At 45.8% G+C, this 17,416-nt stretch overlaps 1 protein-coding gene across 1 annotated transcript; it reads left to right on the top strand.

Moving 5' to 3' along the window:
- The first annotated feature begins 3,283 nt into the window (after window positions 1–3,283).
- Window positions 3,284–4,271, top strand: LOC117448982 (transcription factor HES-2-like). Its single transcript, XM_034086278.1, has 4 exons — window positions 3,284–3,441; window positions 3,549–3,732; window positions 3,841–4,116; window positions 4,207–4,271. Exons 1-4 carry the CDS (start codon window positions 3,352–3,354, stop codon window positions 4,269–4,271), a joined length of 615 nt encoding a protein of 204 aa, XP_033942169.1. The 5' UTR covers window positions 3,284–3,351.
- The last annotated feature ends 13,145 nt before the right edge of the window (window positions 4,272–17,416 follow it).

Raw genomic sequence — 17,416 nt, 5'->3', positions numbered from 1 at the left:
TTCACCAGCCAGGGAGTCCGTGCGCTTTGGTTCACGCATCAGTAAGCACGCGCTGGCTCCATCTGTCTGATCGCTGTGGCTCGTGTCAGTCTCATGCCGTTTATACGATTACATTTTCACTTATAAGAATTATCTTCACCATATCAAGGATTAGGATTTGAGATGTTTTTTTTACTAGTTATAATACAACCTCAATACTTCTAACCTAAAATTGTCGATATTATATATTTGTAATACTTTTTAATGAAAATGACTAATCAGTATTGAACATGCTGCTACTATTTCTTATATGTATCTAAAACTTGATATAGTCAGCTATTGAACTCAATGTGGTTTGAGTGAAAGAAGACAAAAAGGCAAATCATATCCATGTCTCATAAAGTTGCTGTACAAGTCCTTTATATTCTGTACCCGCTTCAACAAAAGATCTCTGTTCTCTCAGCTTGCACAGATGGATACCCACGCTGAAACCAGGACAAAAAGGTTTCCTAACCGAAGCCTCTCATGCACTTTTTCTGGGTTTTATTTCGAAGGGCAGTTCCCAGACTCGACTTGATGGCAGTTATTTGGGGCCCCTTGGGGAAGGACGCGTGCGAACTGTTTCATGTTTGAAAAAAGAGGGATGAAAAAAAACCCGAAAGACAGCTTGCAGCCGAAGAGCAGCGTCATATTAACCAAAATGATAGGATAATTTAAAACTATCTCTGTCTCAAATAAACTGACATTAAATTGACATTTCAGTGCTTCAAGTAAGTTCCCGCGCTTTTTAAAGCCTAAAGCCTTTAGGTTGAAAGTGCCTCAGTAAACAATTGCGTGCGTAAATGTTGTGCGTAAAGTCGGTCTTTGCCGTATCTTAAATCTAGATAGTTTATTTGATGCCTTTGTGAATTCATAGTTGTAAGCCTTCCTTTTAAGCATGTTGTTGCGTCGTGTGTACTTTGGTACACAGTCTGTTTTATTCAGTGTGCGAACTGATCAGCAAATGCTGATCCGTGCATTAATAGCAACAGCACATACATAGGCCTATTATATAGAGAAAATCTGTTGCACACGGGGTGATGCCACAGGTCTACATTTACATGAAACGTCCCGATGGATCATGTTCATGTCAACAGATTTCCCGAGCATGTATGGGCTACGCAAACTTCAATCAACTTGATAATAAGTAATCCACGGACCACCAATGTAACGTTTGACTGTTTAATTAAATCAACTTAAAATGTCTCAAAAATGTGATCCACTCACTCCACTGTTGGCTGGTCCAGCCAGCCGGCGGCCGCGGGACCACCGCAGCAACTTCGCCCCCCCCATCTCGAGCAGCAGGCAGGGAGGAAGAGGAAGAACAGGTGGAGTGGTCATCAGTAGCATCATCATCATCATCTTCTTCCACATCTCCTTCGACCTCTACTATGGTAGTTGTAGTCATCAAGTTAGCTTCTCTTGGCTCGTCTTCTTGTGTCTCTTCAGCCCCCAAGTTAACGTTAGCTGTCAAGTTAGCACTAGCACTGACGTTAGCTCCCTCCTCTCTCGGTTCTGTTGTAGCAGCAGTCACAACGTACGATGTGCTCCCACCAGTTACATTCGATTGGTCTTCTTGATCAGGTTGTTTGGCCGTCTTTTTAAAGAAATTGCCCAAGGTACGTTTTTTTTTTTTTTTCGACATGTCAGCAGCAGCAACAATGCCTGGTAAACATGCAGTGCCAACTAAACGAGCTTGTGAGTGAGTGGGTAGTGGGTGGAGCTGCGGGCAGCGTGCAAGCAGGCGACACTTTTTTCATGAATCATAAACTATAATTTTATTTCACTTATTTTACACCTTTGAAAAAAAAACATGCCCAAAATGGAATTTATTTGGTCATCATATCAGTATTTTAGAGAGCTCCCCCCAAATTTCACAAACCATGTTCCCAGGGGAGCTCATGTCACTACTAGGGGAGCTATAGCTCCCCCTGCTCCCCTCCAGTTCGCACCCTGGTTTTATTCGTACTAATGTATTGGTATATAACTGGGCCAAATGTGTCTGTGTGCTACCCAACATCCCCCCTCCTCGAAAAAAAGACAAAAAACGTAGCATGGTGCACATACATGATGAGGGGGTAAAAGAGGATGCTGATGGGAGCAGCAGCAGAGTGGTGCACCAGTGAGAAACAGGGAAGTGTGTGTGTGTGGTGTGGAGAGACGGAAGATAGGCAGGAGAGGGGGAGGGGTTCCCATCTGTTGCGCGGTTGTGGCGCGTGCCGAACGCGTGAATCCTACTGGCAGCTCACTGCACTGTGCCTGCTGTAATAGTCAGCAAAGGAGACAAGTATTTGAAGATGATGAAATAACTAAAATACAATACATTTGTATTGAGTTTAAATGTAATCCCACAATGTTTAAATAGTTTTAAGAATGTTTTGTTCTATAACACTATGCCTATTCCTCTCCATTTATATGCTTTGTTAAAACAGGCTCGTTACTGCATTACTCCTTTGTATTGATCAACTACACCCCTATTCCGCACACATACGCACCTCTCTGTGTCTGTTTTTACGTCACTAAGTCTCCTCCCCCAGTGCTCCAGGTATACACTATTGTTGATATTGGAAACAAGCCGCTGATGGTCCACAAGCAGATGTTAATCCATACATAGCGTGGCTTGGGTATCTGGTTTATTAATTGTAGGAATGGATTAGGCTTGTCACCTCAGAACCACTCGTCTGGTTGTTATTGTGGCTGGTTGGCAAATCATCCATAAGCATATAAAGTGACTAAATCTATGTCTCTATTCTCTATCATTATATTACTTTTGAATTGTTCATTTATAGTTCAACTTGGTACAAAAACGATGTATCTCATTACACTTAAAAGTTCTTTAACCACATTTGCCGCTCAAATGTGTTACACGTTCGATACAAAATTATAAAAACAACCTAATAAACAGAAATATTGTCAATTTAGAAATAATACCAGACAAGTAAATCACATTCTTTGCTGTATTTTTTTTTATTACAAAAAGCTATCCGATACGACCTCTATCGGAAAAACGTCGTCGTCATATTGCTTGCATGCGTAATTGGATCTTGGAAAACCGTTAAAGCTTTACATTTTGAACGCGATATAGCGCAACATCATCACGAAGCTTCGCATACCAGCGGTGATCGCAGGGTCGCAACGGGGCCAGATGGTCCAGACAGGTCCCCAAGGCATCGCCCCCCTCATGTCAGACCCCCAACAGGATGGCTTGTGTTCCCTCCCCTCTGACGCGCCGGAGCCACATAAATAGGAGGCTCTCCAGCTCCGAGGCACACTTCAGCTCAGCAGCTCCAAGAGCAACTATCTCCCCTCAATAAGCAAAGCAACAACAACAAAATGAGTCCCAGCATCACTACCGAGGCCGACCAGCCCCTCCCTGCCAGGTCCACCGTGGCCCAGAGAAAACAAGCCAACGAACTGAGAAAGGTAAGAGAAGGACAGAAACTGTATAGCTCGTTTTGTTACTGGAAATGTTTTCTCATCTGACTCGTAAATGTGCAGCTGAATTAACGAGTTTTCCTAATTTCTTCCAGACTCTCAAGCCCTTGTTGGAAAAGAAAAGGCGTGCTCGTATCAACGACAGTCTGAGTCATTTGAAAAGTCTCATCCTTCCTCTGGTTGGCAAAGACAACGCTCGCTACTCCAAGTTGGAGAAAGCTGATATTTTGGAAATGACCGTCCGCTTCCTCAGAGACCTTCCTTCCACTCCTGTCAAAGGTACGCATCTTCCCTTGAACCATGATATGCTTTGCACGAACTATCATTTTTGAGATTATATTCTGCACATGAAAATCAAGTCATTAATCAACTGTCTTCTCCCTCCAGATTCCGCAGACAGTTACAGAGAAGGTTTCAAAGCCTGCCTCCAGCGCGTCTCCACTATGCTTCCCAAAACAAGCTTGGATCAAGACGCGTGTCAGCGGGTGAACGAATTCGTTCAGCAGTCCTCCTCCGCCACAGTCACCCCAACCTGCCTGAACTGCTGCCCTCAGAGCTCCAGGACTCTCCCTCAGATGCAACAGAAACTCATGAGCCTCAAATCCAGCTTCAGCTCCAGCTCCAGACTGGAGAGCCAGTCCCGCGGCAGCGGCAGCGGCAGCAGCAGCAGCAGCAGCAGCAGCAGCAGCAGCAGCAGCAGCAGCAGCAGCAGCAGCAGCAGCAGCAGCAGCAGCAGCAGCAGCAGCGGCGCAGTGGCTCCCAGCCGCGCACTGCCCGGCCCACAGGCAGTCAGCGCTGCCACGTGGAGACCTTGGTAGATTAGGCGGACACTCATTACTTGTTATTTATTTTTGTGATGTTATTTATGCTATTTGTATTCCAATATAATAAGTCTTAGCAAATAAGAATTGTTGAAGATGCTGTACAATAATGTAATTCAGCATTTGGATCATTGTGTTCACTGCTAGAGAGCAGACGAGCACAGATCTTAAAGAAACGGAAGTCTAAGGGCTTTTTAAAATGCAATCCTCTTTGGGGTTTCAAAGATATGGGTTGTAGACAACACTTTTGTAAAACCCCAAGGGTTAATTTGTTTGAGGTTTGCACTATGGACTTAAAAGTATTTTGGTCTGTGCAAAAAGAATAGTCTGTAAACACTATGTGTTAAATAGGATTATATAGGCCTACTGTATATTTCTTTGACGTTATGAAAAAAAAATGTTTTACGACACTTCAAATGTTTTGTCATTGACACAAGCTTTTCAATAAATGTACATTTCTCGAATATGTTTGTGATGTTTGATCTTTTAATTTTGTGGTGATCTGCGGATGTTGATTGAATCATTAAACCCTGACGTCTCAATAAGAGAAATCTCAGAATATGAAAGGAATGAAAAAGGCGCGCAAACGCATAAAGCCGCAGGTCACCCTGAGCCTATTGAGGCTCAGCAGCTGCTCTATTGTCTCACATGAGAGGCGCCCCTCTAGTTGCCGCCAAATTGGTGGGAAAAAGTTCGACTGGTTGTTTGAGTGGACACACACTGAGATGACTGCAGTTGTGAATTACAATGACAGATTTAACGTCACCAAAAAAAACGTGTTCCTGAGGACTTTTACCATAAGATTATTTAAGTAATTGTTTTTAGCCCATGTGATTGTAGCAAGTTTATACTTTTATTTTTTGTTTATAACTCGTGATCTGACTATTGTCACATGGTTATTCTCTATGTGCAGGCATACCGTGAATTCACCACATTTACTAAATAATTTCCTATAGGCAACCTACTTCTGTTTCTCATTTTTATTCTGTATAAAGAATACACACATGATTGCACAACCTGAAGCTGATGTTTCTCAGTGCAGTTCTATTATGAAAAAAACACATTTGTTGCAAAAGAAAATGAGTTTCAGTATTATTTGATATACTTTAAACTCATGACTTTGTATAAGATACAATAAAGCATTATGCAGGTAAGCATATATATGGTGTCTGACATTTTGCCGAATAATGCAACACGGTACAATATTATTATTATTATTATTATAATCATCATAATGCCGGATCCTTTTTCCATTGCATGGCTGTGTTGACTGTGATTAGGGCTCTCCTGTTTTTTTTTTAATCAAAAAAAAAAGAAAAAGAAAAGTAATTTTTTTTTGGCCAGAAAGGTTATTTTTGGGGGATCAAGCCGATAGAGTTTAGAGTTCAAATACAGTAGCCTTTAGACATGTGCAGACCCAAAACGTATCAGTTCGGCTTCTTGGTTATAAATGGAAGTACTGGTGATTTATTCTCTGCAGCCAGTCAGGAGTACAATACATTCTATTAGTAATGTTATGTCTTGTTAAAATAATAAAAACGGACTATTGCTTCCCATTTCACTTCTAAATGACTTATTCCAATTTGGTTTCTGACTCCTAACAGTTGATTTGAACAATCCCTGAGTTGTTAAGATAACAACTGTCTACCTGAATGCACACAATTAGGTAGAGGCAATTCTTTTAAATGATAAAGTGCATAACATGTGAGTGCTGTGTCTGTATTGGGGGAAGAGCTCTACGAGCCCTTAAAAGTCTAAAGAACCCCATCTTTAACAGTATCCCTTACATTTTGATAACTTTGGGAAAGGCCATCTCTGAAGGCATTAGATACAAATGGATTTATGTGAAAAGAGGACATATGTTGTTAATACACTTTTATCCTTAACTTGTTGCCAAATTTGTATGATCAGTGTTGGAGATTGTGTGGACATCATTTAAAGCATGGCTGTAAATTCCAATTTAACCTTACGTGATGCAGTTACATTTGTTTCCATTATATGCTTTAAGTGAGTGTGCTTGCACTGCTTACCATGTCCATACTGCTCTGATTTGTGATACCCAGGAAAAACTCAAAATTATAATTTTGGCAATGTACTAATTTTAATGCAGTTATTTCACAAGACAAATGTTATTCCATCCAGCGCTTAAAATCCCCTTTTAGTAATGGTTGTATAAGGCAGACCTTTTTAGTCCAAAGTGATTTGGTTAGGGCAGCACTGAGACATACCAGGATGTTTAACATGAGTGCTGGTGTTAAGAAGCGTGACACTGGAAAATGTATCATATTCTCTCAGTGCATCAAAGTCGAGATAGATTTGTCTTGACTGGATAGGTATACTGATATATCATGAGTGTTAAAAGACGAAGTTTGCGGTTCAGTGGCAACAGTTAATAATACAAGCCAGAGGCAAAAATGCTTTTTAGTGCTGCGTGATAGAAAGAACTTTCTGGAATTGTATTAAATCGTATTCGTGCTGGTTGTCTCAAGAGTAATTTGACCAAGCTGGTGAATTTAAAATCTACATTTAACAACTTCCTTTTCATTGTCTCAAACAAGTGTTGCCGAAACTCATTTTCCTCGTCAAGTGACATTGCGATACATGGGTTTTGATCAGATTTAGAGCTACGGACTAATACAAAACATTTTGTCAGTTATCTATTATAAATGTATTTTGTTTTGTCCGTTTCAGGAAGAACCTTTTCAAGCATTTGTTCATGGACTTTATAAAAAACTGTATACTCTCTCAAGAACATTTGATGTCTTTTCAGGTTGACTGTCAGACTGAACTGTGGTGAACTGACAAAACTAGTGGGTCACATTAGGTAGGAAATGTATATAAGACTAATGATATTCTATTGGAAATGGTCATTGATAATGCATAGAACATGCTAAAGCACAGTGCTTTAAAGCATACATTCAAATGTATCTAAGGAAATTACTCACAAAACTGTAAAATAGCAAAGCTTACTCATATCACGAAATAGCAGGGAATCATGGCCATTAGTGCTGCCTGTTTTTGAGCAAACGTATGGAGTGAATTGTATTTGAAAAATATTTAGCAATACTTAAAGGTACATCTCAATAAACTAGAATATCGTGGAAAAGTTGATTGATTTCAGTAATTCTATTTAAAAAGTAAAATTCATATATTATATAGACTAATTTGACAAAAAGTGAATTATTTCAACTATTTATTTATTTTAATCTTGATGATTTCAGCTTAATACAAATCCAAAATTCAATATCTCAGAAAATCTGAATATTGAAAAAAGTTCAATATTGTAGACTCACAGTGTCACACTCACAATCAGCTAATTAACTCAAAAACACCTGCAAAGGTTTCCTGAGCCTTCAAATGGTCTCTCAATCTGGTTCAGTAGGCTTCACAATCATGGGGAAGACTGCTGACCTGACCGTTGTCCAGAAGACAGTCGTTGACACAGCCTCAAAAGGTCATTGCTAAAGAAGCTGGATGTCCACAGAGTTGTATCCAAGCATATTGATAGAAATATGAGTGGAAGGAAAAAGTGTGGTAGGAAAAGGTGCACAAGCAATAGAGATGACCGCAGACTTGAGAGGATTGTCTAGCAAATGCCATTCAAAAATCTGGGGGAGCTGGGAGCTTCGCAAAGAGTGGACTGAGGCTAGAGTCAGTGCATCAAGAGCGACCACGCACAGACGTATCCTGGACATGGGCTACAAGTGTCGCATTCCTCGTGTCAAGCCACTCTGAGGTGACACTATTTCAACGATGCAGATCAGAGTGTATTAGTGGATGAGTCTGTGTAACGCCACAAGTTGACCCTAACATACAAAACACAAAGTTTATTCAGGCAGCAAGGTTAACTAGAGAATGCAATTCCTGAAGAAATTGCTAGTGGGAATGCTTTCTGCTGAAAATCTGACGCTAAACTGCTATGCTGAAATGTAATGTGTAAGAAGAAAGTGAAGAATTTAGATTGAAATGATACATGAGGGGGGTTGAATGTGTGATGATGAGAGAAGAAAATAAATTAAAAAGGCTTGGAAAAGCAGCAGAATATTTGAACTGCAAACTTTTGAACTAACTTGATGGTGAATGATCTGTCGCCATGCCAACGGCATTTGATGACATCCCATAATACGCTTAGATGCGTTGATGGCTGCATCGTTACCAAACCTGTGAAGTTTTGGGGCGTTTGGAGCATTTTAATTGAAGTTGTGAGAAAACCGTGTTCTCATTCATAACACTCCGTTCGATGTCTCACTATGGGATGCGCCTCATCGTGGAGCAAACAGAAGCATCAATCTCATTACGCCAATCCTGATTGGCTGGTGATCTTGACATCAGCGTCAGGGAATTCACCCCCTATAAGTAGCCTGCGCCACGACGCATGCATCATTCAAACACCTCTTCTCGCTTCAGAGCACATCTCTACAGTAGCCGGGCAAGCTTCACTGTCCACAGACTGAACCCAAATACCCATTTTGGTCGACGGGCGCTCGCCGGCTACTCCTTCTGCTTCGCAGGAAGACGGTAGTACTAACGCCAGTTAGTATTAAAATCGACCTCGCCCTTCTCTTCCCCGGAAAGTAAGGTAGGTCAGATTTTTTTAAGCTAGCAGCACACCTGTTGCTAGCTCGCTCCCTCTCTACCGACACCACGGTAGCGAGGAGGTTTTTTCTTTTCTCTCCTCCACGGAGGGGAAAAGGATTAAAAAGGAGCATACTGCCACACCAGTCAGTATTCTCCGGGAATAAAAGACCCACACCGTCCTTTTTCTCCGGATTAAGGACAAGGTGGTAATACCTTTTTCTCCAACACACTCTCACTCCCTAAGCGTCCAATAGCGACGTTTGGTCAGTGTCCGTGGCGTCCAATTGTGACGCTCCTAGACTCCTTCAGCGTCATAAAGGGACGCAAATAGCTTTCAACTGATTGCAATGTATTCCCATCTGCGTCGGGATTTGACGCTCATGGAAGCACAGCATTCGTTTATGCCGGCTGCCCTTAAAGGCAATGTGAGCATCCATTCCCATTGGATAACGGAGAATTTTACACCCGAAAGTAAGTACTCCTCTTACTGTCGATTGATTTTACAGTGATATCTGCACTACTCATCGACTAAAAAACACCAGATTATCCTTGTTAATTACACAACATTGATTGGTTTAAATTGTGTGCAATGCTTTTGTATTTTTCCCCTTCGATTCGGAGAAACAAATATGTTTTCTGAGTAAAGGATGGCAGAAGACACTACACTACCCAGAATCCCCAGCTATCATTTGGCCTACACCGTGTGCTCTGTTTGACAAACCCCGTTTTTTTCACCATTCATTCCGATGGCTGGCGTCTATGTCACGTGATCTTCAAATTTCTCCCTGCAGAAAAAGAAAACATGGCCGAAATTCGTTTTATTCTGGGTGTAAAATGCCTATTTTAAAGTTAGTTTGGCCATTAAAATGCGTTTTGATGTCATTTGATGCGAGAAATATGAGTTGTTATTTCAGATTATGTGTGCAGTGGATGTACATGATCTTTAGTTTGCTAGTTATTACGAAGATTACTTCAGGAAATCGCGACGTTTTCATTGTTACCAAGGTGGTTGCTAGGGACGCTGCTATCGATATTATTTCTGTTATGTTGTGTAACTGTTTAATGGTGTTATCTTTATTGCTACCCCCTTCCCCGTCAATGTATAGTGTTGGTCCACAGCCTAAACATATTAGTTTAACAAAATCCGCATCTAAAGATACGTTATTTCCCCCCTGTGCAATTCCAGGCTCACATCTCAGAGCACATCGTCATTAACAAATACCGGAAACAGACCAAAATAATAATAATACCTTATTCCGAGTGTGCTTGCTTTTCTCTTTGAAAGTCATCACATAACGGCATTGTAATACACGGTTCGGCTGCATTACATATTACATATCTGCCGTAGTTCTGTATTTATAGAGCCCTGATGAGAAGACAAACATGAGGAACTGATAACGTGACGTGGATCATAAATATATCAGCCATTAAACAACATCTTACATTTCTTTTCACACAATACGTCTCCTTGCAGTATCAACACTAATTCGGCTCACTTTTATATTTGATCCAGTTGGTAGATAGGCTGTATTTACACCATAAAGGTGCACAGCTGATGTAAAGGGACACCTGGTGGTTAAAGCATGTTATTGAATTTAATTATTTTTATTATTAGATATTAATATGATCCCTATAAAGTATTGTAGCGCCAGGAAAAGGGAGTCAGAGGCGGTGTATTCAGAACGGAGTTCCAATCTTTATTATCCATTAAGTATAGAGAGCTCAACACATCAACTGCTCTGCTTAACGAGCTAGCAGGAATGGGGGCTAACTCTCCAGGTGTTCCCACTAAAGGGTCCGTGTGGCAACACAATAAGAGAGGTGAATTATGTCCAATAACGTGTCACCACACAAGCCCCCCCAGAATTGACGTGTAAACAAAATCCGTATGGCGGGGAGGAACAATCCGCCTGCCCCCACGAGACCTGCGCACCGGAGTCCGTGGAAACGTCACACAGGAGGGTAATGCCCGCGTCGCCGAACACTACGTCCTCCAAGCGCAGCCCCGCGCCCTCCACCTTCAGAGCCTGGACGCCGGGATCTGTGACCTGGTCCGCCGCCATGCGAGTATAGTCCAGGCCCAACTGGACGGCACCGATGACGACTCTGGAGAGGCAATCAGCAACCAGGTTCGACTTGCCAGCCACGTGCTTAATGTCCGTAGTGAACTCTGATATGTAGGAAAGCTGCCGCTGCTGACGTGCCGACCAAGGCTCCGCCACTTTTGACATGGCGAAGGTGAGCGGCTTGTGGTCGACAAACGCCGTAAATTCACGGCCTTCCAGCATGAAACGGAAGTGCCGCACGGCCAAATAAAGTCCAAGGAGCTCTCGGTCAAAGGCGCTGTACCTGCGTTCTCTGGGCGTCAGCTGGCGGCTGAAAAAGGCGAGCGGCTGCCAAGCGCCCTCCACCCACTGCTCGTGCACTGCGCCGACCGCGTAGTCCGACGCGTCCGTGGTGATGGAAATGGGAGCCGTAGATGATGGGTGTGCCAGCAAAGCCGCCTGAGCCAACGCGGTCTTGACCTCAGCAAAAGCGACGTCCGCCTCTGCTGTCCAGTCGATCGCCTGGACGGGGGTCTTGCCTTTCAACGCTTCATACAGCGGCCGCATGATGTGTGCGGCCCGGGCGATGAAACGGTGGTAGAAGGTCACCATCCCCAGAAACTCACGGAGCGACCGGGCTGTGAGCGGGCGAGGAAAAGCCGCAACAGCCTCCACCTTCGCTGGCAGAGGTGTCGCACCGCCCTTGGTGACGCGGTGCCCCAGGAAATCAATGTCAGACACCCCGAACTGGCACTTTGCAGGATTGATGATTAATCCGTGTTCGTTGAGCCGCGTGAAAAGGGCTCGGAGGTGGGACAGGTGCTCCTGCACTGAAGCGCTGGCGACGAGTATGTCGTCGAGGTAGACAAACACAAACGGCAGGTCCCGCAGTACCGAATCCATCAGGCGCTGGAACGTCTGAGCGGCATTCTTGAGTCCAAAAGGCATCCGCAGGAACTCAAAAAGTCCAAAAGGTGTTATCACTGCCGTCTTGGGAATGTCCAGGGGGTGCATGGGCACCTGGTGGTATCCACGCACCAGGTCCACCTTGGAAAACACCCCTGTACCGGCCAGATGCGCCGAAAAGTCCTGAATGTGCGGCACTGGATAGCGGTCAGGCGTAGTGGCGTCGTTGAGTCGGCGGTAATCCCCGCACGGGCGGAACCCGCCGTTCGGTTTGGGGACGACGTGCAGGGGGGAAGCCCAAGGACTGTCAGAGCGGCGGACAATGCCCAGGCGCTCCATGGTTGCAAACTCCGCCCTCGCCACAGCCAGCTTAGAAGGGTTCAACCGCCGGGCCCTGGCGTAGACAGGAGGCCCCTCGGTAGTGACGTGGTGCTCCACACCATGCTTAGTGGTAAGCGCAGAGAAGGTGGGCAGCGACAGGTCTGGAAACTCGGCCAACAGTCTGAGAAACGTGTCTGCCCCTGATAGCGAGCCCGACAGCCCGTCGTACGCTGCGCTGCCAAGTGTGCACACGAGGGAAGAAAACGTCAAGGCATCGATCAAACGCCTATTCTTAACGTCCACTAAGAGTCCATGAGCACACAAAAAATCCGCTCCGAGGAGGGGAAAAGAAATGTCCGCTGTCACAAAATCCCAGCTGAAACGCTGTCCTCCGATGCACAAACACATAGGCCTCACGCCGTACGTGCGAATGGGACCGCCGTTAGCCGTCGTCAACCGCGGTCCGTGCCCTCCCCGGGTGACGTCTTCACTCGACGCGGGAACTACGCTCCGTTGAGCGCCCGTGTCACACAGAAACAGGCTCCCCGAAACGCTGTCGCTGACGAAGAGGAGCCTGCACGTGCCGCCGACGCTCAGGGCCACTACCGAGCGCCGGCCCCTCCGTTTGCCGGGGGTTTGTAGCTGCACGGAGCAATGCACTTCTTCGCCCTTGTCCCGAAACGTGCGTGGTAAGAGCACTCTCCGGTGTCTCCATGCCGGCTCGCCACAGCCGTGTCCGGCCCCCGCCATGCTGTCTTGACTGCAGATGGGCTGCTGCGCGTCGCGGCTAACGTCTCTGCACCGGGCTGTTGTGTAGCCAGGAAAAAACGATCCGCTTCCTCAGCCAAGGCACGCGGCTCCGTGACAGGCGTGTTGGCCAGCGCCGTCTGGACCCGGGGAGGCAAGTGACGCAGGAAGATCTCCGTGAATAAAATCCGGGGATCTTCCCCCCCTAGCAGATTTAGCATGTTCTCCATTAGCTGAGATGGCTTGCTGTCTCCTAGGCCTTGAATGTCATGTAACTGGCGGGCCCTCTCCTTAGCAGATAAGCTAAATGTCTTAAGGAGAAGGGCCTTAATCGCCTCATATTTGCCATGATGTGGGGGGGCTGCGATGAATCCCACCAACCTGGACGACGTAGAGCTGCCCAGCGCTGCTACCACATGGTAGTATTTCAGGTCCCCGTCACGGACCTGTCGGCAGACGAAGTGCGCCTCCACATGTGCGAACCATGCCTCCGCGGCGTGCTCCCAGAATTCCGGCAGCTTTACGAACACATCGCGTTCAGCCATGCTCGTTAATTTTCCGGAAACTTTCTCGGAAACGTCAGGGTCACCAGTGTAGCGCCAGGAAAAGGGAGTCAGAGGCGGTGTATTCAGAACGGAGTTCCAATCTTTATTATCCATTAAGTATAGAGAGCTCAACACATCAACTGCTCTGCTTAACGAGCTAGCAGGAATGGGGGCTAACTCTCCAGGTGTTCCCACTAAAGGGTCCGTGTGGCAACACAATAAGAGAGGTGAATTATGTCCAATAACGTGTCACCACAGTATATTCATTACTCGTTATTCTCTACTAATTGTTAATTAAAGACTGTATGTAATGACTATTTTGCACATCCCTTTCAAGATTTCAAGATTTTCTAAGGTTTATTGACATATCATATAGGCCTACACAACTGTGGTGTAGTTCTGCACTGAATGAAACACTTGGGTTGCAGGTTCCTCAATAGTGCATTACAAGACATCTATCAATATGTGTGCATACCTCCAGCAATGTTAACTATGTTGAAGCACTTATTTTAACTGATATTATACATAATGTATTATACTCTTATGAGATGTATGTAGATATTTCATCTCCGGCCTTGTCAGGTATTGAACAATCAATAAATAAAGAACACAGAATTGTTGAATATAAAACACAGAATTTATGTGATTATACTAAATGATTTTCAAATAAACACAACTGCATATTTAACTGTTACACATGCTGATGTAACGCAAATGTTCCAACTTGGGATCAATAAAGTATATCTTATCTTAAGCTGATCGATGGCTACTGCCATATTTGCAAAATGTGCCTCTGAACCTTGACAAGTGCATGTTTCAGGCTTATCAATTAATGTAATGTAATGTTATCACAGGGGTCACACACATAAGACCAGCTGTTAAATAAAGCTCTTCTGACCTTAGCTGGCATGTGGGTATATATATAAATACTGCCCATAATGGGCACCATTTATTAATTATATGTTTTAAATGTGAGTGTTTCCTGTCCCCTAAACCTCCAGGGATGTACACAGTTTAATACTGGCAACTTCTTATTATGGGAAATACGAAAACGTCTTTTAAAACTACAACTCCCAGTAGAGACGTGCCATAGAGAACATGTTGCGAAACAGAATAGCCAGCATGTGTAGTTCTGGGGACGGGGTGGGGGAGGGGGGACGCGGTGGACCCGTTCAAATCCAGTTTTGGACAGTCTGCCGTGGTTCCATCCCATTTCAAGTGCTGTTCGAGAATCGGCTTAACCCTCGGAGCACACTCTCCAATCACAGAGCTTGAGGACTATCACGGGGTTTGTCAAGAGCACATGGTGTAGTCCAAACGATAGCTGGGGATTCTGGGTAGTGTAGTGTCTTCTGCCATCCTTTACTCCTGGGAATGGACGCTCACATTACCTTTAAGGGCAGCCGACATAAACGAATGCCGTGCTTCCATGAGCGTCAAATCCCGACGCAGATGGGAATACATTGCAATCAGTTGAAAGCTATTTGCGTCCCTTTATGACGCTGAAGGAGCCTAGGAGCGTCACAATTGGACGCCACGGACACTGACCAAACGTCGCTATTGGACGCTTAGGGAGTGAGAGTGTGTTGTTTTCTCCCGTCCCACCTGTCGAGAGCGGGCCCTCTCCACGCCACGAGGCGACCAAGATGGACGCCCCTCTCCCTCACACCAGAGGAGTCAGGGACTCGGTGTCTCGACTCTGCGGCTGCGGGTTGAAGATCTCGGGCACAGACACACACCAGGTCTGTTCGTCCTGCCTCGCGAGGCGCGATCGACAACCCCGGCTCATGCGGACATTGTGTCCGCTTCACCGTTAAGAGCCTCCGCCGACGGTTAGCAAGACAAGCTAGCCTGTCGGAACAGGACCCCCCCCATGTCCATGGACCCGCCGACCGGCAGTCAAGACACGGGGGCGTCCGCTACAGAGAGTGAACCCCTCTCCGTGTCGGTCTGGGGCTCATTATCCGCTATGGCCACAGAACCGGAATCCCGCGCCCTGGCAGGCCGGGACCCGGTGACGACAAGACACGCGGGAACGGATTCCCGCGCTTTACCAAGCTGGGGCTCCCGGTTAGACCTCACCATCGAGCTGGACTACGAGGAGCACGAAGTCGGATGTCCGAATCGGATGAACAGGAAGAGGACACCTTCATGTCACCGGCTCAGGCTGCAAAGCCTGAGGCAAGTGCTGCTCTCCCGGGCGATAGCGCACCAGCTTCGCCCGGTCTGAGCATGGACCTGCAGGCCGTGTGCAAACGCCTGCTCCGCATGCCGCCCATGGAACCGCTGGTAGCGGCTCACCTTCTACCAAAGGTGGGCCCGTCACCAAGCAGGAACCCCACGCTGCCAGCAAAGTCGGACCGTTTTCAGTCAGCAATGACTGAAAAGTCCTACAAAGCTGCAGCGTTGTCCGCCAGGGCCCTGAATGTGTCCTCGCTGCTAACCGCCTACCAAGCGGAGCTCTGCGAGGTCCTGTCGGGTAACCCGGGGGCAGTCACTCTGGACGAGATGGCAGCGGTCACGGACATTTTTCTCCGTGTCCAACGCTGCACCGTCCAGGCCACGGGCAAGGTAATGGGGATCATGGTGGTGCAGGAAAGAGCGAGATGGCTCAACCTCACCTCTCTCCCAGACCGGGAAAAGGAGGATGTGCTGGATATGCCCATTGTTCCCGAGGGAATTTCCATGCAAAGGAGGTGTGAGACGAAAAAGAGGGAGGACGAGGCACTCCACCTCTGCCTCCCTCGAAGGGTCCAGCCGCTGCTTTCGCAGCAGCAGTCCTCTGCCCAGGCTGCCTCGAACTCTGCTCGGTTTAAAGAGGCCGCAGCCCACCCCGAGTCCCCAGCACAGGCTGGAGACAAGGGCAAGCTGGCCTAGAAATTCTCCGGTTCCGGATGCAGCTCAGGCTTAGCCAACCCAGAATTTCGGCCAGCAGTTGAGGAAGAAGAAGCGAGCGGCGTGACAGCCCCTCCTTCTTCCCTCCGTGAATGTGTTCCCGCCGCCTCAAGAGATGCCTAAACACCATCCTCAAGTCCGCACAAACACATGTCACACATTGGTTGATCCTTCTGTCATAAAACATTTGCAGCTGACGCATCCAGGCTTCAGGCCGAGGGCGCAGCTCAAAATAATGAAAAGAAAATCAATATAGCCAATAAACAGCCCGTCAATTGTTCCCCTTCTGAGAGCAGCTACGGCATCTCTCAAAAGGCGGATTAGTGACGGGTCTGTGAAGGCACGCGCAGTGCCGGTGTAGGTACCAGATGTGCTCGGGGTACCAGATGTGTTCGGGTGTATTTCCGTCGCATCCGTCATATCCGTCATATACTCACCTCCCTCTGCTCCCAGCGCTCTGCTGCCACACACCGGCCGTCTGCGGATCTGCAGCAGGAGGAACTCGGGACAGCTTGTTATGTGTGGGGTGCTATGGTGGGGTCCCATGTACTTGTGCACATAAATAATGTTTCTAATTATTTACAATTAAAAAATATATATATTCTGCGTTACTTTAGCCAACACTTTTATAAAACCACTAGATTAGATAATTACGAAATGTGTAGATAGAATACATCTCTTTCAGGTTTTATTTTGTCATTATGTTTAATGTTTTATTTACCTTTTTTTATATAGTATCTCAACTTTGGAGAGGAGTTGGGAGACACGATACATCAAATCACATCTACAGATCAAGATGAATGGAAATACTCCTAGCGTGAAAATGTTTGTGAAAACGTGTGCAAAGTCTCCGAAAATCCTAAAAATAAGCTCATATTTGAATTCCCCATAAAAAAACACACCATTCAGTAAAAACAAGGCCCCACTGATCATCTACTCTCTGAGAAGATTCCAGGGATGTCTGGCTTGAGTTTCTACCACCAGGGAAAGTGGACAAAAGTGCCCGAGATCAGCCTCTTAAGTTACCCAGGGCCTAGTGCTTAGCTTTGGGCATGAAAATTCAGGAAACTCCCCTGAGTATTTTATTAAATATCTGAACTTTGGA

This window comes from Pseudochaenichthys georgianus, chromosome 7 (genome assembly GCF_902827115.2).
Source record: "Pseudochaenichthys georgianus chromosome 7, fPseGeo1.2, whole genome shotgun sequence".
NCBI classification, from domain to species: Eukaryota; Metazoa; Chordata; class Actinopteri; order Perciformes; family Channichthyidae; genus Pseudochaenichthys; species Pseudochaenichthys georgianus.
This window is presented reverse-complemented; position numbering and strand designations above follow the sequence as displayed.

Bases quoted from the DNA above. Each gene is read 5' to 3' on its own strand.
- LOC117448982 (XM_034086278.1), top strand. From the start codon at position 3,352: ATGAGTCCCAGCATCACTACCGAGGCCGACCAGCCCCTCCCTGCCAGG. The intron at 3,442-3,548 runs GTAAGAGAAGGA...AATTTCTTCCAG, and splicing joins AAGCCAACGAACTGAGAAAG to ACTCTCAAGCCCTTGTTGGA. The intron at 3,733-3,840 runs GTACGCATCTTC...TTCTCCCTCCAG, and splicing joins TCCTTCCACTCCTGTCAAAG to ATTCCGCAGACAGTTACAGA.